General features: G+C 40.8%; 1 protein-coding gene across 1 annotated transcript in view; it reads right to left on the bottom strand.

Moving 5' to 3' along the window:
- TERT (telomerase reverse transcriptase) overlaps positions 1-23,208 on the bottom strand; it is a 32,500-nt gene extending 9,292 nt beyond the window's left edge. The window contains exons 1-9 of the mRNA XM_075704650.1: positions 22,981-23,208; positions 19,885-21,778; positions 16,978-17,173; positions 11,948-12,137; positions 8,379-8,561; positions 6,929-7,090; positions 6,450-6,545; positions 4,315-4,400; positions 1,443-1,556 (exon numbers count right to left, since the gene is read on the bottom strand). Coding sequence (XP_075560765.1) covers positions 1,443-1,556; positions 4,315-4,400; positions 6,450-6,545; positions 6,929-7,090; positions 8,379-8,561; positions 11,948-12,137; positions 16,978-17,173; positions 19,885-21,778; positions 22,981-23,208 — 3,149 coding nt within the window. The remainder of the gene's footprint in view (positions 1-1,442; positions 1,557-4,314; positions 4,401-6,449; positions 6,546-6,928; positions 7,091-8,378; positions 8,562-11,947; positions 12,138-16,977; positions 17,174-19,884; positions 21,779-22,980) is intronic.
- Between the last annotated feature and the right edge of the window lie 1,398 nt (positions 23,209-24,606).

Below are 24,606 nucleotides of genomic sequence, written 5' to 3' on the forward strand. Positions count from 1 at the left end.
TACACAAGCAGATACCAGATTCTTCATGTGCTCTACCTCCGTATCTTCATTTACCATGTAATCACTTGTTTGTGAAGCTATAACTTGAATGCAAAACAGACTACCATCTACCGCTGTAAAGCCTGGAATTTTCTTTTTCAACAGAATTCAGGCCCCAAGCATGCCCATATTTTTCTGATAAATCCTGCCTAGTAGATCATAGAGAGGAAGCTCTGGAGATGATCTTCTCCAGTCTCCTCTTCAAAGCAGGAGTATTGCCATCACTATGATCAGATCAGCTGCACCTTTGCCTAGCCAAGTCAATAGCCAGGTTATTTTTTTGACTTCAAAGGTCAAATGAAACTATCAAAATCATTCAACAGTCACCTAAGTAACATTCTAAAATCTGCTCTATAGAAAAACAGCTGCTGCATTAATGAGCGCATTCTTCTGAATCAGTTTCATAATTTCAGATGTATAAACAACATCCTTTGAAATCAGAAGATAACTGTTTAGACTCAAATCATCACAGCACCCTAAAGCCTATGAGAAGAACTCTACTACTTGTGTAGGGAAATGTTTAAAGTTCTGAGACTTTCCACTACCCAGTGAGCCTCCCAAGAAGAAACAGCAGACAGATGGACTTATCTGGAGTGTTCCTACACACTTCTTAGTTTCTTTTTTTCTTTCTTAGGACAGAAATCACAGCAATGGAGGGAGATCTGTGAACAGAGACAAGCTTCACGGTCCAGCTCATGCCTAAAGACCCTAATCTGGGATTCAGCTGGGGATCAGTTCAAATGGAGGTAAAAGGGACCCCAGAGTTTTTACAGCTAATTAAAAGGTAGAGCTTTTATCAGGCTAGGTTTCTGTCAAGCTCCTAAGAAGCAAGCACGAGCAGGGCACAAAGACGTAGAAGATGTACCAAAAGCCACACAGGGCTTCAAACAAGAACCAACATGCCCTGTAAAAAATCTGCAGTAAAGCCGTGACCTTGGTAAAATGCTAAGATTTACAGATGGTGAATTGGAAAGCCCTCAGGCAGAAGTCTGGAGTATCAGAAAGTCTGCAACGAACATCCCATGTTGTTTGAGGACAAAAGACCACACATGTTATGGGAATGAGTGTATGAGAACCATAAACTTCTTAGATGTACAAGCAGATCTTGTCACACTCTTTACAGCATGCCTAAATACTGTGCTCTTTGTAAGAACAAGTCTCCTACCCACAGATCTGAGAAAGCTTCTTTTCAGCACTTTTCTTCCCAGTCCTATGACAAACAGGGAAATTCCCCCACAAAACAACCACAGTGACACTGAAACTGCAGGGATGTTTGTGTGCACCACACTCCTAATGGAGTTGGAAATCCTTGAAATTCAAAACTAAACTTCAGAGAAAATGTCTAACATATATACTATATATTAAGCATTACTATAACAGAGCTCAGAACAAAGTATCCTTACCCATCCTGCTGTACTCCACAGAGCAATTTGTTTTCCATATCTCCATAGCATAAGCTGCAAAGTAAGGTTGACAAAATGGAGCCCTGTGGAATTCCACAGCACTGTAAGTAGTACCTAGTAAAGAATAAAAGAAAAAAAAAAAAAAGAAAAAAATCAAAACATGCAACAAGAAAATTGCAATAGCCATTAAACATTTACTTATTTTTTCAAGTATAACATATATGTTTCAATATGAAACACACTACATGCTTGCTAGTTAGCGTTACTTAAATTTGTTTGTTCTTTCCTCTAAGAATTTACATATGGCTCCAGAAGTTTTAAGTTAAACAGTGGAAAAAAACCCACTAAAACATATATTCCTGTATTATTAACAAACTCCAGTAGACAACTGTCATTAAAAGAAAGAAATTTTATAACTGATCTCAAACCACAATGCCTCCTTCCTCCTTCAGCTGCAGAGCCACCCTTCATTTAAGCTTTGTAACTCTATGTTACATCTTACATAGCTTCAAAACAAGCCTTCTTATACAAAAAACAAAGTGCACTGGACAAATCTTTCAAACTATAATTTATTTATTTTTAATTATTATCCAAACAGCTCCTAAGCAGGTGCCGCCTAAAAATCCACAGGCTGAAGCTCATACTGTACATCTACACCAGGAATTAGTCAGGTGGATTTTGAGATGGAACACTTCCAACTTTTCTCAGAAACAGCAGACATCCACATTAAATTCAAATATAAATGTTCACCACTATCAAATCTTGCTAAGTTTTCTGAAAAAAGCTCTTTCAGCAGTGCAAGTCAAGAATAAAAATGTTTAACTATGAAATAATTCAAATCAAGAATTTAAATTGAAGTGTTTATTCTTTGTTTATACTTGCACAGCATGATCTGGCCAAGGGAAATATTTTCTTGGGTTTTTGGTTTTGGGGTGGTTTTTTGGTTGGTTGGTTCTTCTCCCCCCCCCGCCCCCAATAAATATCACTTTAATTTTAGGGAGATTTCTGATGGCTTAGCCCAATAGAGCATGTGATCTGTTTTTATACATCCCAGCTATACTGTAAGTCACATTTATTTCCTCATTTAACTGCTCAGGCATGAAGCTATCTTACTTCTAATTAGGAAAAACCACTACATCCTGTGAAATGCTAACTCTTATTGTTTGTAATTATACTCAAACTCCCCCTGCCACCTGAAAAGTCCACTGAAGTTGCCAGTTGTCATTTTGCAAAAGAGTAAATCTTGATTTGTTTCTCATGGCTTCAAAGAATTCATATAGACATAGCCAGGGGGAGGTTCATTAATACTTCCCCTATCTTGTTACTTGTATAAAGCCAGTATGACCACACACAGTAATAGTAATGCATCACATCTACATACACTACTGAAGACAGTTCCTCATTACCTTGTGGATTTTTCTATGCTAGCAACAACAGAATGAGTATGCCTCACAAAACCCAAGGGAATTACTTTCACAACACTCCTTTGAAGTAGCAAGATATTATATTATAATGTCCATTTTACCATTACTACATGAATGGCTTAGTGAAACCGAAGAGAATGAAATTATGCAACTGGACACCAGATCACATTACTACATTCTAGCACTGATCTTACCTATGTTTTGAGTAATCTGCAAGTTTTTCTAGCAGTAATTTTACATTTTTCCAGATTTTTGATAAATGTATCAAATGTTATTAAAAGATTCCTTCTAGGTCCGCAGCTCAACAGTCAGCATTTTTCTCAAAACTTCCAAGTGAATGTTGACTAACTGTGATAGCCTTTTGAGAACTATCAATTAAAGAGTGTATTCATTTACTGAACTTATTTGAAGTTTGGGGGTTTTTTTTGAACAAATGAGAATGAGCTACTTAAAAAGGGCAAATTCATTCCACAACAAACAGTATTGTTTCAGCCATGCTGTGACTGAACTTAAATAATCGTGAAGTTGGCTTTGTCAGGGTGTGCTTTCTTTAAAACCGTTAAACTTTATATTAAACATACTGACGTGAATTAGTCCTAATGGCATTCCATGTCAGCATTCTCATGATCCTGCCAAACAGAGTATAAGCATCAGTGCTAGAAAAACCTGTAAACACTCTTCTGTGTGCTTCCTTGAAAGCTTTTCTCCCCCTTCCTCAATCCTGTGAGATTAAGTATTGTAAAATAAAGGTATTTTTTCAAGAGCAAGAAGCTATTAATTCTAATATAACTCACTCTGAATTTACAAATAAAGATCCTGTAAGTACTTGCTTTCTAGACATGGTACACATTTGCCACCTAGAGGCAAAACATAAATACCAGATCAGCATCTCTAGCAACACAAGAAGAAATCTGCATTATTACCCTCTATAACATCTGATTCCTAATTTTAGAGTTGCAAATAACTTTAACTCCTACTATTATTGCCTTTTATTTTTATTGCAACTTGCCAAATAGCAAGGCCATGCAGAAAAGGTTTAATTTTGCACTACAGGGAAATGACTAGCAAGACTTTTGCATCATTACTTAGGTGTTACCTTGCTTTTGTTCACCACTATGGATCCTAACATTTCAAAGTATTTTTCTTTTGAACTACATCTGCAGTTTTAAATGACGAAGATTAGGTATTTATAGAATAACGCATTCTGTGTACCGTTAACATCATCCAGGTGGAAAAGAGAAATTTTACTTAAACATAAATTTGATTCCAAACTCTTCATGCTTTTAGGAGTTTAAACTGATTTCAAAATTAACATGAAATAAAAACCTTTAAGAGACAGCTATCAAAAATCCCCTGAGCCAATTTAAAGCATCCTGCTTAACAGAAGAAAAAAAACCAACCAAAACACCCAAACACACTATACAAAGAAAAACTAGCTTCTTTTTTACCTGCTCCCAATCTCCAGGATGTTGTTATGTATCATTTGAAGAAAAAAAGTAAACAGGCTGGAACTTGTCTCATTAAAAGTTAAGCTCTAGAAATGGGACAAAACAGAACAAGATTTGTACTTCAGAAGTGTACTGAAACTAGAGTATTAAACTTAAAAGATACACAGAAACCTTTATGAAAAGTTAGACTGTAGTAGTTCAAACCCCTAAAGTAAGAAAAAAAAAAAAGCACCTAAACCCAAGATCTGAATATACACACCAAAAAGCTGCTCACATCCAACAGGTGATTGGTGCAGTTCTTGTTTTGTTTTGCTTTAGGAGAAAAACAGGTTTGAATGGTGTTACATGGGAAAATAGTCAAATATAACATCTAAAGCACTTTTTAAAGTGCTGGTATATTATACTGGATTATTACAATGTATGCGACCTTGCTCTTTTGACCACTTTCTATCCTGCAGGACAATTTCTGTAACTGTCACGTTCTTTACAATTCCCCAAGTATAGACTGACTCACTTTCCAGTTCTGCTGCAAAACACATTCTTTACCATGTTACCAACGATTCCATGCCTGAATGTCCACCAAATATTTATGAAGCTTTTTGTGTTAAAAATTGTGTAATTAAAAATTCATTTAGAACAGTTTAAATCCCTTTAACAATGACTTCATGAGAACAAAAGCAACATTACTTCCTATTTGCATGGATTAGACATCAGACAAATGCACCCAGCTTTTGATAGAGCCGTGTGAGATCATGGCTGGTTGTACTGAAAAGCTAACATGATGCGCCTGTGGTACAGACACCCAGGCTGACATGATATTTTCTCAGAATACTTTTTTGCTTTTTAAAGTGATGACACACACACAGAGAAATTGTTTTCAAATGTAAAATATTTTTAAATAGAATGATGCTGTTCACGTAATATCTAGCAGAGTGACCTAAATCAGATGTCCACTGGGAAAAAGAAGAAAACAAAACCTACATACACATCATCATAGATCCAGCTAGTTTTCATTTTCATCCATGTATTTATTAGGCTCTTTGCACTTTGTAGGATCCTGGAATTGGGCACCACCCACACTGTATATTCTACTCCTACGTCCATAGATATACAAGATCATTTTACTTGTATGTTAGAAGCATAAATTACCCTATGTCAAAATTTTCCACTGGCAAGTTTAGAAAAAAAAACATTTAAAGAGGAAGTAGCCTGTGAGAAAATACCTGTCTGGTCATCTGATGCTCAGGAATCTTGTAGGTTGTTACCATGGAACACCATGATGCCAAGCAATAAAATGTATTAAGAAACTGACTGAGCATATCATCTACTTCTATGTCTTTCTCTGTCATGCTCCTTGCACAGAAGGAAGTCTTGAGAACAAACATTTGGAATTAGTACAGTCTCAGCAGCACAAGAATTTAAACAGAAGAATGCTTGCTTCTTGTAACAAAGCATCAGCTGGAGTAAATTTAAAATACCTATAATTTTTAACCGTACTTTAATTCCCACTGAAAGTGAGAAATCTCTTTAAAACAAAAAATACAAGAGTTAATCTTGTTTTGTACTGCATTTTAACTCTTCTAAAGAAGAGTTCACTTTTATCAACTTTGGCAGGTAATCATTAAAATAAGGTTTTTTTTTTTAAAAAAAGTCATTTTTCTATTCTGTGCAGTTTGCTATTCAAGATGCCACACCTATTTCCTTAGCTAGTTAGCTTAGAATACATTTTGCTCATTCTTACTTCTGTACATTTTGGAGATAGCAAGTGTTGAAGCCCTTCTTTACTAGATTGTTAATTTCTCACTTGAGAACTGTTGCAGCAAACAATGGAATTAAGAAAAGAAAATGAAAACACCAGTTAAAATGAAAGTTTAAGACAACAGTGAGAAAATCTGGGAAAAGTCTAGAAGGACATTTTGTCAGATTTCTTGCCTGGTGCACTCTTTCAGCTGAACACTGAGAGCCTGTTACAAACATCAAAGAAGAGATGACAAAAATCTTTCTGTGGAAGGTGCTGAGTAACTAAAAGAGGTGGTGTCACCACGTAATATGTACATTAAATTAAAAAACCCAATCTTCCTCCAATTCATCTGTAGCTTTCTCTTTCAATTTTAAAGAAGCCTCCTAATATTTACCTGTTCAACTATTATTGCATTTTGCAATGAGGCAGTCTCCTGAAGCTGGGACACGAACTGCTTCATGTCTGGCATAAAATCCTTGAAAGTAGAAACCTGTATATTGAGCGCAAAGAAATAAATGACAAAAGCAATAGAAAATTCAGTACCAGACTCTTTTATTAAGTGCAGGCCAAAGGGCCAGCCTTATTGCATTGTTTTAACCCAACAATTCTGCTATTGTTAAAATTAAATATCTCCCTCACATATCTCTATTTCCACAACACATTTATCTTTATCCTTAATAACGTTGACTAAAAAGTGTAAAAAGTAAAAAGAAGCTTTGCTACCTCTGGAAAATATCCAACACTATTAAAAAACGGTTTATGAAGTAATTGCATAATTCAAATTGTGACTAAAAAAAGCTATAAACAAAAACATTCCTTGAACTAAAATATATCTATCTACAGCAGCAAATACAAGAAATCAGCAAGTCATACATGTCTCCTATAGAACCTCCTGGCTTTTCCACCTGTGGTAATCATAATCACGGCATAGCGCCGTATGCAGTAGACAGTTCTTTTCTCAGGGTTTAAGATCCGTGAAATCACTTCCACAAGTTTATTGTGAGGAATGGTATCATAAGCCCTGGACACATCAGCCTGAAACAGAAGAAATATCTTCCATGATGAATTCATCAGTATCACTGTAAACACTGTGGTAGTATGAAAAAAGTATTGTCATAGCCTGTAAACAAGGCTGAAGGATAAATCACATACGAGTGCAATTACCACATCATTCAGTCCAATTGTGTGACAAAACTCATTGCTTATCTGCAAAACCTTTCCTCACTCATCCATGAGTTTTCCCTTACAAGAGATAACCAAACCATCAGTTTTAGCACAACTCTTGTTATTAACAGAAGATGATACCATATGCAACCTTAAATCTAACACTGAACCTTCAATCATTAACTAAAGTTTATTGGTGGTATTTTTATATGTTTAAATATTTTAAGAAACCTTCCTCTCCATATGATCACGGAGGTGACATCTTAGGCTTTTTGGAAAGCTGCAAACCCAGATGTTTTACCTTTCCTAAACCTCTTATTGCAATCTTACCTCTGGCTTTTACTTGTCATAGTCAAAATTCAAAACCCTCTAAAGAAGCAACAATCTTAGGAGAACTATGTCAATGACATGATTCTTTGGCTTGAGAGATAATGAGACAATCACTGAAAGTAATCTCTGACAACTGACATATGAGAGCATGGGAGAGAAGCCCCACTGTAATGTATACAAATACACATTTGTATAAATTGCTCCAATTCAAAGCTATGAATTGAGCTCAAACACAAAAGGTTGCCTGATAGACATAACTGAAAAACAGAAGTATTAAGAAGAAACTCCTTCAAACAGTGGGATACAACAAGCACTCATTTTTTTCAAGTGGGAGAAGAAACTTGCTGGAGAGACACTAGAGTTCAAGTGTTCATTTTCCACAGAACTAATGATACTGAGATAGAAGAGACCTATTTTTAGAAAGATGCTGAATTTATCCAAATGCGCATAGCAAGTTTTTCCTGGTTTTCCTCTGGGAAGAGAGCCCTAAAAGCATATCTGAGTTTATATCTTTGTCCCATTTTTATACCCAAGTAAATGTAACTGCAAAAATCCAGTGCATATCCAGAAGCAAGAGCTGCTACATGACAGAAAGATGGACAGGAAAATATCCAAGTAAAGGAAGCGCTACTGGAGGGACACCCCCCCTCAGAAAACAACCAACCCCTGCACCCCAAAAAACCAATCAGAGTCTGTGTTAGGTATGCACAAAAGTTTATTTTGGAAAAGAAAGAATTATGCACTCAGATCACAGCTATTTCAGCTATAAAAGTATCTGCACAAGCTGACTTTGAAAAGTTAGTTTGAATATGTAATTAAAAAGACATACCTTTACATAGTAGAAATGAGGAATTTCACCATCTGATTCAAGAACCTTCGTAACAAACTTCTTCCATGTCTTGTAGATATCATCTTTCCCAAACACTGAAGAGCCGATAAAACTGGTGTTTATAGTCCGTTCATAATTTAACACACTAAATAGATTTTTTAGTCGAGTGTTGTAGTGATGCATCTAAAGAGACCAAAGAGAATCACCTTAAAGTATGCTGAAACATACTAAATTCTGTGCAATACACAGATTTCACATTCAGATTAAATATGAGATTAAATTTATATATTTACTGTATTATTTTGGTCAACTGCAGTTTTCAGAAAGCCTGATTATAGCTGAAATAACTACTTGGAAGTGACAAAACAGCCTCAGAGGTTTTGGGGTTTTTTTGGTACGTTTAAATCCTACAGAAAATGTTTTTTTTTCTGTACTTGACTCTTAGAAATCAAAGTGTAATAGTTAAGGAGATAAATAGATGGACTTCAGCAAATAAAACTGCCACCAATTAGAAGGTAACTTCTTAAATATCATTCATTCTCTTTGCTGGAGATTATCACCACAACAAAAACAGCAAAAAAAGCATGTGCCCCAAGACTTTAGGCTAACTCCAGCTGTACCATCAGTTGAGCCACTGGAGGTACTTTATGCAAGTATGTTAGCAAACATTTAACTCTCAGCTATGGGAATAGTAAAGTACACTAGAGTGGCAGTGAAGTCGTGCAGGTTGATTAGCTCTGTAAACACCTTAAGGAAAAAAAATATTGACAGACCTGGCAACAAAAGAAAGTTGAAAGGACAAGCCATACTACCGAAGAAAATAAACTGCACACGTAGCGTATTTATGAGTCAGTTTAGAACTTCAGATAAATCCTCCAAAATGTATACAGAGAACATAAAAGGGTTCTTACTCTGAATGGTAGCATTGTGATCATGATATGGATACACTGAAACTACTAATTATGGAAGCATTCCAATTCATCTGAAAACATTTATTTTTGCACTGAAAAGATCAATTACAGGTTTCAGTGAAAAGCTGGCAAAACTAAAGCACACCAAAAATGTTTAGTGTACTACCGCCACTGCCTCCAAAACAACTCGACAGAACTTCATTGTTTTACATAAGGTAAGTAATTATGTTCATTCATTGGCTGATCTTATAAAATGTTTTTGACCAGTTTATAAAACAAAGACTTCTGAAAATGAAGATGCTTTCCTGAATTACTGCAGTGGTATCTTTTTTGTTATAGGCCAAGTTCCTACGAAAAACAGTCAAGGGTAGAGATGTAGCTCGAAGGTACACAGAAGCAGCAAGACCAAAGTAATCATCAGTAGAAAAGTTCCTCCTTTCCTTCTTAATGAGCATATCCCAGGATGGTTGCTTTTTCACAAAAAGCACACCTTCACCTTTTCACAAAGCTGATGGCCACCTGGGGTTTCGCAGGTGAGTCAACAGAAGAAAATTGAGACTAGCTTCAAACACAGTTTGAACTAGACCTGAGACCGCAATTGCAGTAGTCACTGTAGCTCCTCATTTTCATGTTAGGAGGAGTTCCCTCGAGCCTCTTAATTCCCCAGAACAGGTCTAATCCACAGAGTTGTTAACATTTTTGCAAAACCTAAAAATCTGCTGGAACCTCTGCAGAATGCAGGAAAAGACTACAAGCTCTCAGACAAAACAGATCTTTTAGAACCCTGCTGCCTCCCAGTGCTTTGAGCTTCCCATTAAAAATTAAAAAAAAAAAAAAAAAATTATTGCTTCAAATGAAAAAGGAAGGAGGATGTAAAGCAAATATGTAAAACCTTTGAAACAAAACAGAATCTACAGTGATTTGAGGATAAATTCACAGAACTGGACTCATTCCACCATGTATTTTGCAGCAAGGTTTGAGAGTTGCCCAAGAATCAGAAGTTGGTTTACTGAATATTTGGGAGATTCTCTCTGGCAATTCATTTGGATACATTCCAGTGTTAAGCTACAGAAGCTGGCCAAGACTACCCCTACAATTCCGAAGTGGCTTCCAAATTCCAAAACCTGGAATATTGTCAGACAGAAAGAACTGGAAGATCATCTTCCTTCTACAATTTAAATGCTAGGAGGAAGGCGGAGAGCAGAGACAAGCTGGATATGGTACAGGATGAAAAACTGGAACAGAGTGCAGGATAAAAGGCTATGACAGAAACAAACTGACTAGCCATGCAAGTTGGGGGGGGGGAAGACAACATCACTTCTGTTAGGTTGGAAGGCCTGAATTCATGAGTAAGGTGGTAATTTTGCACTAGACACTTTTCTCTGTCTCAGTCTACTATCTGAGAAGAGAGTTAATGCTATCACCTCCTTCTCTTTCATGGATTTATGAAAATCATTAGCTATGCTTTGTGACTCATCAGACTCATCAGCACTCTCCAATAGGAGCCTATTGCTCCCACTTTTCATCAGATACAGATGATCCCTCTCAGCTCCAGGGCAGATAGGGTTAGCTCAAATGACTTGACCAGCTACCATGGTTGACTTTGAACCTTCATCTTCTTCAGTATATTCATGCCATCCTTTACACCAGATCTGTTACAGGAGCAATAGCATTGCAGCTACTTCCAAATTAACTCTGCGCATACTCTCAAATGTGACAGACAGCCTGACTGTCACTGAGAGACTACGAAGAAGTAACGATTCAGAACAGCTTTTAGTTGATGCCCTGTAAATCTGGTCTGGGATCACATACTGAACAGTAAGTACTAAGAAGCCACTGACCTCTCGCCCATTTGGGGAACACTTAATCTTGTGCACTAAATGGGACTCAGCCTTAAGGAAAAACAATTAATGCAGTCATGCAAGACAGTGAAACTGGGTTCCCGTTATATCTTGTGGTTAACCAGCATGTTAAACAGATTATTCTGTGCACTGTGTGTTCCACCTCTGTTCCCACACTGCAGTAATTCCCAGCTTCCTTCCTATCTCCCTACTACACTTGATCCAGCTTCCTTGCCCTTCTTAGACCTTCTTCTTGGGTGTAACACACCCAATTCACCACTGCTTGGCCCCCTGGGCTGACCTGGCACCACAGCCAACTAGCCGATCAACATAAACAACTGGTATTCAGGTAAATCCCAACAGGCTAGACTCATCCATCCCTCACCCCCTGGTGTGCCAAACAAATATGACATTGTTACTTCGGAATACTGAGTATATTTGAGATTTCTGTCCTTCTACTCCCATAGATGGCCAACGTCTACCACAACCAGACACAGTTAGCAAGCCTGAGGGAAACGGATGGGAAGGGAAGAGAAGAGAAAGAAAACATCATTACCTGACAGGCCATGCCATTCTGTTAGACTCATTTCTTACAACAGGCTTGCAAACAGAAGTACACGATTCTGGATTTGGAGGCTAATTGTAATTAAGCACTGGGAAGGGAGAAGCTAAGTTGCAACAGGTAGACCCATTCAGTCATTCTGATTTGAATGTTCCAGGTCACCAAGTTAAAACCAGTTTTGTATAACAAAATACCTCACTCGCTTTATCAGCTGCCTACATCAAACTCACATAAACCAATAAAGAAAATAAAAACCTTCTTTTCTCTGCTTTCCCTGCTGAATGCTCGTGCTTCAACAACACCGCTCACTTTTACTATGGGTCTCAACCCATTCGCTTTGGGAATGAACCGGAGCTTTGATGCCATAGGAACATATTTTTTTTGACGGACAGCTTCAATCTCTTCTGAAGATAAAGCACGTAGATGTACTTTGGCAAAATGGTTTCTAAAATACAAATACACATTTAGCATAAGCAATAGGAAAGGCAGTGAACTAAAACATTTAATCTCTTTATGACAACTGAAGCTAAATATTTTACTAAGAAGATAATTACAAATACTAACCTCTGCAGAAAGTAACATGGAAATCTGAATTTCAGAACAATTTCACAGTATCTCAATGACAATGTAATACAATAAGAGAGTACACATTCCTACTTGATGTAAGTTAATAAAAAAAAAACCTTAATTAACACAAAGGAAAATTTAAGTACAAATTAGCCAAGTACATTTGAACATTATGAAATATTTTTTATGCAAGACAACAGGAAGCTGGATATTTCTCATGATTTCAGAAGCTTGACAGACATTAACAAAGTTTAAGAGAACCTTCCGAAAACTACGTTAAGAAAGATCCAGGGAAGGACTTACACACTGTAATGGGCTGTTCTACACCCAATATTTAGGGGACCTACTACTAATTAAAAGTTATAGTGAACTGAGATACTAGGATACACACACAACATAAAAGCATTTAGGTATCCAGTAACACGATTCAAAAGAACATATCTGCTAAGCAGGCATCAGCTAAAGTGAACAGCAGAGAATAATGAACAATGGAAGGCTCCCAAGTCACAGCTTCTGATCTCTGTAAGTCCATCCTACTGGGAAATGTGTTTTCCCCTCAGACACCCCCCTCAGGATTTACAGTTCAGCGTAGTTTAGTCCAAATCAATACTTTCCCATGCAATGAGGCAGAAGAAGGAGGTGGTGCAAAAGCCCTTGCTTTTATCTAAGACTGTGTCGTTGAAGTGGCCTACTTGCAATGTAAAAGACCTGGATCAATCTCCTGCACTGCTTCAGAAGGACAAAATGCATCATTCCAAAAAGCCCTACAGCCTAGGGGTTAGGATACTCCCCTGGGAAGGGAACTGAAACAATTCAAATCCCTGCAGAAGCAGGATGCAAATACAAATTTGCATACAGATTTCTCTGATCCCACACCGACCAACGGGCTGGTTTAGCAAAAGGAGGCCACACTATCACAAAAGGCAGTGGATGGTTGGGGGAAAACCTGGTAAGCATGCTCTAGGAGACACCTGAGAAGCCAAGCATGCAGTAAGAGAGGCACACAAATACTTCTGTATGCCAACACAACTCCCATAAAAGCTAATGATCCAGCTGCCTGGGACTGTTGGTGGCCAAGTGATACAGTGCATGACACCTAGAAGGTACAGAGGCATCCAGGGCCAGCAAGTTGAGCTGTTACTGAGCAAGTGTTTTGAGGATTTATGTTCAAACTTTGGAATTAAATTCCTGGTACAGAAGTAGCCCAATGTAAAGCAGAATGGACAGGAGATCACTTTTCCACAGCTAGAGATCACTATTATTTATTATGACTTAAATTCTTTCCTGAACCCATAAAACTTCATCATGAACTACAGTATTAGCTAGATCACTATGATATAACAAAGAACTCCAGTTCAACAGAAACAACCAAATGACCAAATCTCCACTGCTTTGCAGTTCACAGGTAAGACTGAAGGAAAAAAGAAAAAGCAAAACAATCTATAAACTATACAGAAAAATATTACTTCCTCTGAAAGTGAAGACAGAGGCCTATAATTGGCAGATCTTCATCATCACTACCTCTGGCCAGCTGTAGAATTGGATGTCATTTTGCCTGCAGCAACATTCATTGCTTATTTCATGGCATTTATAGCAGCACTAATGATTTTGAACATGCACTAGTCTAGTGGCCACTGAACTATCCTACTCTCATTTGTACACTCATGCCGCTGTTACGCACTGGAACTTGGAGGAAGTTGAGTGGATGGTCCTGCTGCCTTTTGACATTTCATCACAATCTGATGGGGGAGATTCAGAACTTCTGCAGCATTTTCAGTCCTCAGCAGCCACTGCGTGTGGGAAGGGTGGAGTGCGTGGTCCTTAAGAAAACAGGTGCTGTCACCACAACATTGGATACATTATTTTTAAAACATAACTTTGCCTTCTGTGAGCCACGTAACTTGAAGCAACTGTATCGCAAAATACTGATTTTTTCTTAGTACTGTTTTTAATTTGGGGCATGAAGTTTGGTATAGCTTCAAAAATTAATAGAAAGTTGTCTGTGTGCAAAATGACCAGCACACACTCACCTCCACCCATACAGCAAGACACACATACAGATTCAGGTCCCCTCTCAGAACCACGGTCTGTATCCTTGAGTGGGATTCTGCACAGAAAGATCTACTCATAGGGACAGTCCTTCAGGATGGGGATTTACTCCCTAATAACAATGCAGTGCAAATGCAAGCTCATGAGTAAAGTCCAGGTCCACTCAGTCCAGCCTGTTCCATCCATTCTCCTCCTCCCAATGGAAGATGCAAAAGAACTGGAAAGGCATCAGTGGCTACACTTGGCTGTGAACGCCTTCCTGCAAGCCAGCTCAAAGCGATCGCCATGAGCAGCTCCAGCTGAGGAGGAAAAGAACCAGGACAAGCACAGAACAGCCATTAGGGCAACAACTGAGGCCACCAGATACTCTTCGTCCAGGGAGGATGGAAGCAGCTCAACAGCCTTTGGCACTGATCACCAACTACCTGAAAATGCTGGCTGGTTAAGAGAGGATGGTGCCTGGAGAGCCTCAAAATGGCCGAGGCAGCCCTGAACAGCTGTTTCCCAATATCTCTAAACCCCGATTTCTCTCTTCCTATGTGAAGTAGGCAGCTTGCCACCTGTATGAATGCAGTAAACTGGATTAGTAGGAGACCTCACGTTACACTGCACGCTCAAAAGAGCGATGCTGAAAGCCCTAGCCTTGTGAGCGAAGCTTAAGTGCAGCTGCTGGGATCAGACTAAAAGTCCATAGAGCTACATATCCTGCAGCCAACAGCAAACACCCTGGCCTTACAGCACACCCCTGACAAGCACGCAGCACTACTTCCTTGGGATGCTTCCCCAGCTTTCAGTAATCAGCTCAGGGACTTCCCGAGCCAAAGGTGAGAAGGCGCTTCCTGCACAGTGGGGAAATACATGGGGAAGAAATCAGAAGAAACAGGATCAGCCCAGATTAGGGTCTTCTGAGTTCAGAGTACCTTGTCCTTTGTCCTGGCTTCAGCTGGGATAGAGTTAATTTTCCTCCTAGTAGCTGGCATAGTGCTTGTGTTTTGGGTTTAGGATGAGAAGAATGTTGATAACACACTGATGGTTTAGTTGCTGCTGAGCAGTGCTTACACTAGTCAAGGACTTTTCAGCTTCTCACACTGCCCTGCCAGCAAGAAGGGGACACAGCCAGGACAGCTGACCCAAACTGGCCAAAGGGATATTCCATACCAGATGACGTCATGCTGAACAAAAAACTGGGGGGGTTGGCTGGGAGGACGCAGCCGCTGCTCGGGAACTGGCTGGGCATCAGTCAGCAGGTAATGGGCAATTGCATTATGTATCACTTATTTTGTATATTCTTTTATCATTATTATTATCACTTTCCCTTCTTTTTCTGTCCTATTAAATTGTCTTTATCTCAACCCATGAGTTTTACCTTTTTTCTGATTCTCTCCCTTATATCACTGGGCAGGGGGAGTGAGCACACAGCTGTGTGATGTTTTGCTGCCTGTCGGGTTAAACCATGACATCCTTACACATTGTTTTTTTCTGGGAAACTGGGAATAGGGACAAAAGGACTGAAACCAAAAATATGTCTTCTTTTAATCACATACCCTACTAAAAATGGCATTATATCTATTCTGTAAAAATTAGTACTTGACGATACTTTTCAAGTAGCCTTTGAAGTATATTAAAACTACATAAAACACTAATTTCAACACTAAGGCTGTTACTTTGAAGACAAGACAAACAGTATATGCAGGACTGAACACTATATTCTACTACTACTATTAAATTGCATATTCTGAGCAAAACAGGACCAGAGCCCTATTAAGTGCAAACACATATGCAGAAGAGCTGCGCTGGAGATACCAATGTTAAGATCAGGGAGCAGCAGGGCAGGGCAGAGGGGGTGCAGAAATCACACATATAACATTGTAGACCAAAAGACCACTGTGAATGCAAAAGGTTCACCATATAAAACAGCCATTAAAACACAAGACATCAAGTATGCTCATTTTGCACAGTTCCAAACCTCTCTTGGATACCAACAATTTATAATGAAACCCCAAAAGATGTGAACTATGGAGATAAGTGCACAGTATTGCTCATTAAAATTGTCTTCAGATTTTTCCTATTTCCTCACTTAATTGCTTAAAATTTGATCTTAAATAATGCCCTAACTTAAATACATGCAGGAATTTTTAAGACCAAAAAGCAGCAGGAATTCCACAGCTGCACTAAAAAAAGAATCTGTAGCTTTTAAATCCCTCAGCCTCCCCAAAAAACCCAAACAAAAAAACCCCACTACCTGAATTTATGAATAGAGTATTACAGCATTTCAGCAGTTTGATTTTTTTTTTTATTAAGGCAGTTAAAGCAAACTGAGTATTTTTAAAATTTTTTTCGCAAGGTTACTTTGGGATTCTACCACAATGTTTTCCCCATTGTTAAAAGGTGTAAAAATTTGACTTATCAAAACAAAATCCTCTTCCTAATGGATTGTTGCAAAAGTTTCTCTTCTCCTATGGAAAATTTGTATCAGTTTTACCACACAAAATATTTCTGAATTTACAAGCTGCACATACTACAACTACAGTATGATTTTTCTTTCAGGAAATTAAGAAAATAAAAGGAGGATAAATGAGCAATAAAGAAAAGCAGAATTATAACTTTACACTACAAAACATGAGATTTCCACATATTCCATTTATGGTTGATTAGTTTTCTAATGTTACCTAATTCCAATGTTCTGTAACTTGCCCCAAATAAACTTTCGGTAGTAGAAAAGCATGTTTTTCTGGAACATGGTCTCGGTGATATAGAAAAATGATCTGAGCAACTCAACAACATAGGTATCCATCAGCCAGTATAGGAATTTAGCCAAAAGTTCTTCACGGAAACAATGTTCATAGGCAGGAACAAAGTGATCACCTTCAATAAACAATTCAAAGGTAGTTACAGTAAATATCAACTATTTGTATTAGTAAAAAAAAAAAAAACAAAAAACATACAAACAAAAAACCACACGACAGACTTTTCTTAGCTTGAGGTTAATGGGAGGAAAAAAAAACAAAAGAAAATGCAAACAATTGCACAGATGCGGCTCCAATTTTTCACTGGCATTAAATAATGTGACCCAAGCTTAAAGTACAAACATAGAAGCTAATTTGCAGTGACAAATTGACATACAGGATGCAAATACATGCCATTAGTAGCCCAAAGACTTACTTTCTTCCCTCAACATTGATTTTGCAAGATCTTTAATGCGCAAAGGCAAGATTATTGTGAAGGGAAAGGAACAATGGAAATAAGCCTGCCACAATACAAAACTTAAAAAAAAAAAAGGTAAAAGAATGAAAATACTTAGGCATACTGTAAAAATAACAGAATTAAACTGGGCTGACTTGGCGATGAGAATGATACTCAGATTCCCCAATTACATGAAAACTAGTTTCAGGGTTAGGCTTTATTTCAGACATCCTATATAGAACTTATTGCTGCAGTCAAATAAAAGGAAAAAAAAAAAATCACCCTAAGTTCATCAGCACTTACAATATTTAGATGGCACAAAAATTATGAACCCAGAACATTCCTAGCTACTGTCAAATTTAAGGCCACACAGGTTTGTAGTAATGTCTAAACATGGGTAAGCAAGTAGGGAATAAAACCTTGTGCTACAATACTGAATTTTTGCCAACTTCCAAGAATACTTTTTCTAATTAAATTGAAGAGTAGAATTTAACAAAATACAACAGGACAATTTAAAGAAATTATACAGAAATATTAGTTTAGCTGCATAGCACAATCATGATTATAGCATAAATGTGTTAAAAACACTTAATTTTGACACAACAGAGCTGAGGCTTAAAACTGAAACTTATAAAATGGAAATAAGTTTACAGTGCTCTACCCTGTTTGGTTTTTGTGCGCTTCAGGGCAGAGACATTTTCATGTATTTACAGCACCTAAGAAAAGACTACCATAAAGAGGTAAAACAGTGTTCATTTCAACAGAAGCCAGGTAACATGAATGAAAAAATCCAATGTTTGTTAGAAAGTTCTCTAACTGAAGAGTTGCAGTATGCAGTTGTAATACACAAATTAAATCAGGATGTTGTTAAGCAGCTGTCCTGGAACTAGATCATTTGTTTTCTAAGTTCTTGACAACAGATGTAAACGATGACTACAATTCAGGGAACTGACAAGAAACCACTACTACTACTTTTGGAGGGAAAACCCCCCACCTACAGTGCAGCAATCCAATTAAACGTGTGTTTAAACTTCAAGCACAAGGGAGTAGGTTCATGAAAATTAACATCACGCCTATGTGTTGCTTTTCCTGGAATAAGGCCAGAGAATAAGAAGGTATTATATTTTTTTAAGCTAAGATGTTCCAAATGACTATGAACCAAGCATATATTTTACAATAAAAACCTTTTAAAATATTTAACTCCTCAGCATTTTGAAAAGCATGGCTCTGAGCCTAGTTTCTGAATAAAGAATCAATGTATTTGCAAGAATTAACAGTTTCTTATGGAAGTGTAACCTCCCCTATTTTTGACAGCAGTTCTCAAATATCAGACTTCTTATTTCTTCCTACATTACAAAGAACCTGTAGTAATTTCAGAACCTTATTGCACCTTTTAAAAAGGAATACCATTTTGAGCTCACATTATTGTAGGATCCAAGTACATTACAGGTAAGAATAAATACTGCAAACATACCATTTAAGGGAGTGCAATCCATATTGTACAGACGGAGAACAGAAGCACAGAAAAATGACAATATGCATTAGATCCTACAGCAACCAACCACAGAACCACAGCTTCAGCCTAGATTTAAGTGCTAGGACAGTGTCTGAAGAAAGACTTCTTCAAGGAAGCAAGATTCACCTGTCATCATCTGAAAAGAGGACTAAACAGAAGGGATTTGTATAGAATTTGGAGCAATCAGCTGATGCCCTCACAACAGCTTTCAGCCAGGGACCACTCGGGCTGGTGACCTCTGCACTGCCAACCACCCAGCCTGAAGCAGTGCTCAGTAAGAGTCCCTTGCTCCTAGAGAAGGGCTCTAGAAAGGTGACAGATGGTGGGCAACCCCTGTATCGCATGGGTCCCATGCTCACCTCTTTCTCACAGGGTTGATACGAGGCAGGTGAAAAAACACACTGTGAGATGAAGGTTCGCACCCACAGCAGAGTAACACGTGCCACTACAAGTGTCTTGATTTGCCTTTAGTTCTTTCTGAAGGCTTACGGTAACCAACAGGGAGACCACATTTGTTCCTTACGTGCTTAGGTCATACTCCAATCAGAGTTACTGCGATTTGGAGGGTAGGGGCGGAAGGGAAAGAGTTTTGCTGAAAGGCCTAGGTTCTGAATTCATGTTTATGAAAATGTCATCCTATTAAACACAAAAAGCATGAATGAAAACAACGGAAACTTAAGTTTTGGAAGGAAGACAGGCTTAAGTATTCTTCCACCATCAACTACAAACACTACTAGGTTTGGTCTCTCAGCTATGGTTATTACCGTATGAACCCAACAACTCTGAACGCAGTTTCAATACCCTCCCCTTCCCACCTTAAACGTGAACACCAGTCATCTGACACCCCCACCACTTAGCTCTTTAATATAAGAAGTACCTTTGACTAGGCGAAGCCACGTGCAGTCATTCACTCTCATCTTCCACATCAACTCCTGCAACGAAAGCTTAGCAAACTTCCCCATGGAAATGAACGCTTTCACATTTTTTAAGAACCGGCACTTGTTATGGTTTGACCCCCAAAGCTCAGCGGGGATGACCCGCTCCAGGCACTCCCTCACAAAGATGTACACCTGCCAGTGGCTGCTGTGCTGCTTGAGGAGCTCCCCGAGGGCTGAATCACACACCTCTCCCGGGTTTTGCTCCTCACTCTGCGACTCCCCGCGCACAGATTTTGCAAGAGGAGCGCACAAGTTGTCTGGCACATCGGTGTGACCAGATTCACATCTGCTGCTTGTCACACACTTAGTGGGCTCTTTCCCAAACTGTTCTGCTTGCTCCTGAACCTCTGCTTCCCCGGGCAAGGCTGCCTGAGAAGGCAGCTCAGTTTTTCTCACACTGGTTTCAGATATCCAGACAGGGCAATTTTTTTTCAGGAGAACTAAGTAAGGGCACTTTCCATGGTTCTTTAACAGTTTCTGAAATGTAGGTCTCATTTGCCAGTAGCGTTTGGGCAACCTCTTCTTTCTCCAGTTGTGATGTGGCAGACTTTGGTTGTGCTTTTGTTCCAACAGATTTTGGCTTAAGAATATAGTTTCTATAAGCCGTCTTCCACCTGCCTGACAGCCCTGCAAGCGATTCAATAAAAACGATTTAGGAAAACATTCTTGGAAACTCCTGCGAGAATACAGAAGAAACTTCCTGTCAATGTATACTGCAGAACGCAAGAGCGTATTTGGTAACTTCTTTGCCAAATGAGCTAGGGGACTTTCCTGCCTTCTGCATTTTGAAGAAATACCCTCCATGGGTTTGATTTGTACAGAATCCAACATACGCATCTCTACTCCTTTCCTATAGGATTCTGCTTGCATGTCAATGCTGGACTTTAAAGGTTTGTTACTCGGAACTCCTTGCAGAAAAGAGCTTTCACCTGCCACAAACTTCTTCCCGTCACGAGATGTGTGAACTAAAGAAGGACCAGACATATCACTGCTACTTCTTTGAGAAATGTGCTTTTTTTTAATGAGACTTACAGAATGTGATGCTACATACCCAGTTCCGTACCTCTTGGAACTACTTTCGTTTACACTAGAGGTGAGATTACAAGCCTTTTCCTCTCTCACTTTCTCCTCTGCTTTTGCCCTCTTAGCTGGAATTTCAAGCTGTTCCCTATCAAGCTTCCTTTTTAAAGATGGTGCCGTAGCTGACAAATATAAACTGGAGCTACTCTGTTTTTCCAGATGTTCAGTAACCATTCTGATCTGTTTGCTTGCTTTAGAAACAGCTTTTGCAGAATACTGGTAAGCAGACACTAAGCTTTGTATCTTGTTATTTTTTTTATTTCCCATGCTGGAGACATTAGCTTCAAGTCTTTGTCTGCATTTCCACCAATGCGACTTTGAAAGATACTGTCTATGAAACATAAGCCTTTTTTGCATATAGTCGTGCAAGCTATTACGTTTATGCTTTGAAAACCTTTGTTTAACAAACACCGGGGATGAGTCTACATTATGTGAAATAAGTTCATAAACTGGTTGCCCACAAACTTGGTAACAATTACTAGGGGGAACCAGCATAAAGATCGCACAATGTTCCAATAAATACATCATCACATCATCCCCTATCCTGCTCAGCAGTGTTTCCCAGAGGCCGCTGATACGAATAGTTTCTGTTGCAGTATTGGGTAGGTAGCTGTATATATTTGAAGACGGCATGATTTGGAAGTGAGAACTGTTTTCGTCCAGTAAGGAGTATCCATATGCGAGGACATTCTTCTTTCTTTTTTCACACAGTCTCTGAACGACTCTTGTGATGACTTCACTCTGACTAGATAACTGAAGAAAGAAAGAAAGAAAATTAGTTTTTATCACCGACTCTTCCATAGACTACAACACTCTTTAAATAAACAGACGTGGAAGATACACCATCCTAGGCAGCAGCTTTAGATCAAACCCTTTCAAAGCAACATTAATGATTCACAAGTGCCATAACCGAAAAAAAAAAAAAAAAAATTTTTCAACTGTAGTACAAGATGTTTACATGCAGCAACATGAGCCTACGACTTTAAGGAAGTCTTTTTAACGTCTGCCCTTTTGATCCTGGTTTTCATGCCCAGGAAACACCCTACACTGCTCCCCTCGGCGGCCTCAGCTACCCCGACTCCAAGGCCTTGGGGTCACTCTGCCCGTGGATACGTGCTCACGCAGGCTGTAACCTCAAGGGCCCTACCGCCGATTTTCTCGAGGCCTCCATTTCCTTCTACGTAAAGAAAAGTTCGACTGAACGACTCAGTTCGCAATTCTAAAACCCACTCAACAAGCTGGCAAAGTTGGTTTCCTACCGTTGCAGTTTTGCTCACGCACGCAGCAGCTCCGAGAGAAAAGCAGCCTTTCCCCTCTGAAAAGTTTCTTCTGCTTACACACCGACCCGCAGAGCCGTTTTCCCCCCTCTTCTCTATCCTCTCTGCGCGGGGAAGCGGCGTCTTCCATTTCCAGCGGCTCCCCGGCCACATTTGGTTCCTCCGCTCCCACCTCAGCGGGCCAGCCGAGAGCCGGCCAGCCCCAGGCAGGCAGACCTTCGGCGTTACCTACCCGCCAGCCGCCGGCACCCGGACCCTGCTCGCCCACCCCCCGGAAGAGGCGGGGGGCGACCACCCCCCGCCGCTCGCCGCTGCCCAGCGCCCGCAGCCCCGCGGGCCGGAGCGGGCAGGCGAGGCCCGGCGGGGCGGCCCCGCCGGCAGCAGCCACGAGGGGCCGAGGGCCGCCGCCCCCGCGCAGGCGTGGAGGACAGGAAGCGCCGGGGCCAGACGGCCGGCGCGCACCGCGCCGTCCCGGCGGCCCCCCGAGGGCCGGCAGCCGCCGCCGCCGCCGCCGCTCGCACGGCCGGGGGGAAAGCCCCGCGGGGCCGGGGAAGCCCCGCGCCGCTCCGCCGCCGCCCACGGCGGGGGCCTCGCTCCTCGGCGAGGGGCTGCGCCGCTCCGGCCGCCCCGGGCCCGACGCAGGTGCCAGCGGGCCACGGCTCGCCCCCTGCCTCCTACCTGCTGGAAGGTGAAGGGCCGGGGGATGGCGCGGGCCCCGCGGGGGACGCACACCAGGCACTGCCCCACGAAGGTCCGGTAGCAGGGGGCGTCGTCGCCCCGCAGCACCTCGGCCTCCCCGGCGCCGCTCTCCCGCAGCCGCCGGATGAAGGTCTCCAGCGGGGCGGCCTCGGCGTAGCAGCCGCGCAGCGCAGCCACCACCGCCGCGAAGGGCTCCGCGCCCGCCATGTTGAGGAGACAGGGCAGGCCGCCACCTGGGGCGGCCCCGCGCTCCCCTCCCTCCCGCACCGCTACGCTACGCTAAGCTCCGCGCCACCGCCGGGCGACAGGGAGCTGCTCTTTAAAAAAAAAAAACAAACAAAACAACTAAAAAAACCCCCCACAACCCATGTAATTTAAAAAAAAAAAAAAAATTAAGAAAACGCCCTCGCAAAATTGTCCCCCGGCTGCTGCGTCCCGGCGCCGCCGGGCCCCAACGTGGCCGCGGAGGGGCGGCGGCCGAGGTGAGGCGGGGCGGGGCGGGGCGGGGCGGGGCGGGAGGCCGCTGTCCAGCTCCGGCGCTCCTGCCCTCCTCCGGCGCCGTCTGGTGAGGCAGCGGGCCCGGGCCCGGGCCCGGGCGGGGCGGGGGGCGAAGGCACGGCCGGCGCCTCCGTCAGGCAGAGAACCGGCGCTGGCTGCCGCCAGCGTGCGGCAGGACTTGTGGCCGGACACTTGGGGTTTTGTTTTCAGACGGCTTTGTAGCATCTTTTCGGTGGGTGATTCGTGCTGTCTGTTTTCAGGATGCTTGGGATGGCGTGAACTACAGTCAAGAAAGGTGCTGAAGAAAGTTTTGAAGGTGTGGAAGAAGTTTTTAAGTGAGTCTTGCTAGTTTATTAAGGCAGATTTCCTCTGGAAGAAACCAGGAAGATTCCCCTCTGAGGAACGCCTTTTCGGATCAGCGCTCCACAGAGGATCTGTCTGAAATAAGAGCAGCTGTAGAAGAGGTTATGGTGGAGATGAACACAGTAAACCGTAAAAATAACCAGCTGCTTGGTCCTGGGTTTCTCACTAAACTCATGAATGAAGACGCTGAATCGCTTATGGGCCTGTGTAACCTCCTACTCAAAACTTCTCTTGGTATCTGAAGACTTCATGGTAGCAAACTTGATGCCAGACTGTAAAAGGGATTGCAGTGGAGTTCTGGGGAACTGTAGGTCTCTAAGCCTGATGTTTATTCCAGGTAAATCAGTAGAAATAACAGAAGATAGGATTGGTAGATGCTGAGAGAAATACAAATTGCTTAGTCAACATTGCTCCCGTGAAAGGGAGTCCTGCCTTAGAAAATTCTTTGAGTTCTGTGAAGGGTTGGGAAGACATGAAAATTACGGTGATATGGTTGATATATTCTACTTGAATTTCCAAAAACCTTTGCAAGGAAATGTTGTCAATAAAAAAAAAAACCAAAAAACCCCCAACTAAAATAGAAGGTGCTGGTACAGATATGTTATTATTAAAAGATAAGAGATAGAGGTAGGGGTAAATGGTCAGTTCTTTCAACTAAGGAAGATCCCCACCAGAGTTCCACATCAGTCTGCACTGTGTAACTTTCATATATGATCCAGAGGTACTGTAAATAGGCAGTAAGTG

The sequence above is a fragment of the Pelecanus crispus genome, chromosome 2 (assembly GCF_030463565.1).
Source record: "Pelecanus crispus isolate bPelCri1 chromosome 2, bPelCri1.pri, whole genome shotgun sequence".
NCBI lineage: Eukaryota > Metazoa > Chordata > Aves > Pelecaniformes > Pelecanidae > Pelecanus > Pelecanus crispus.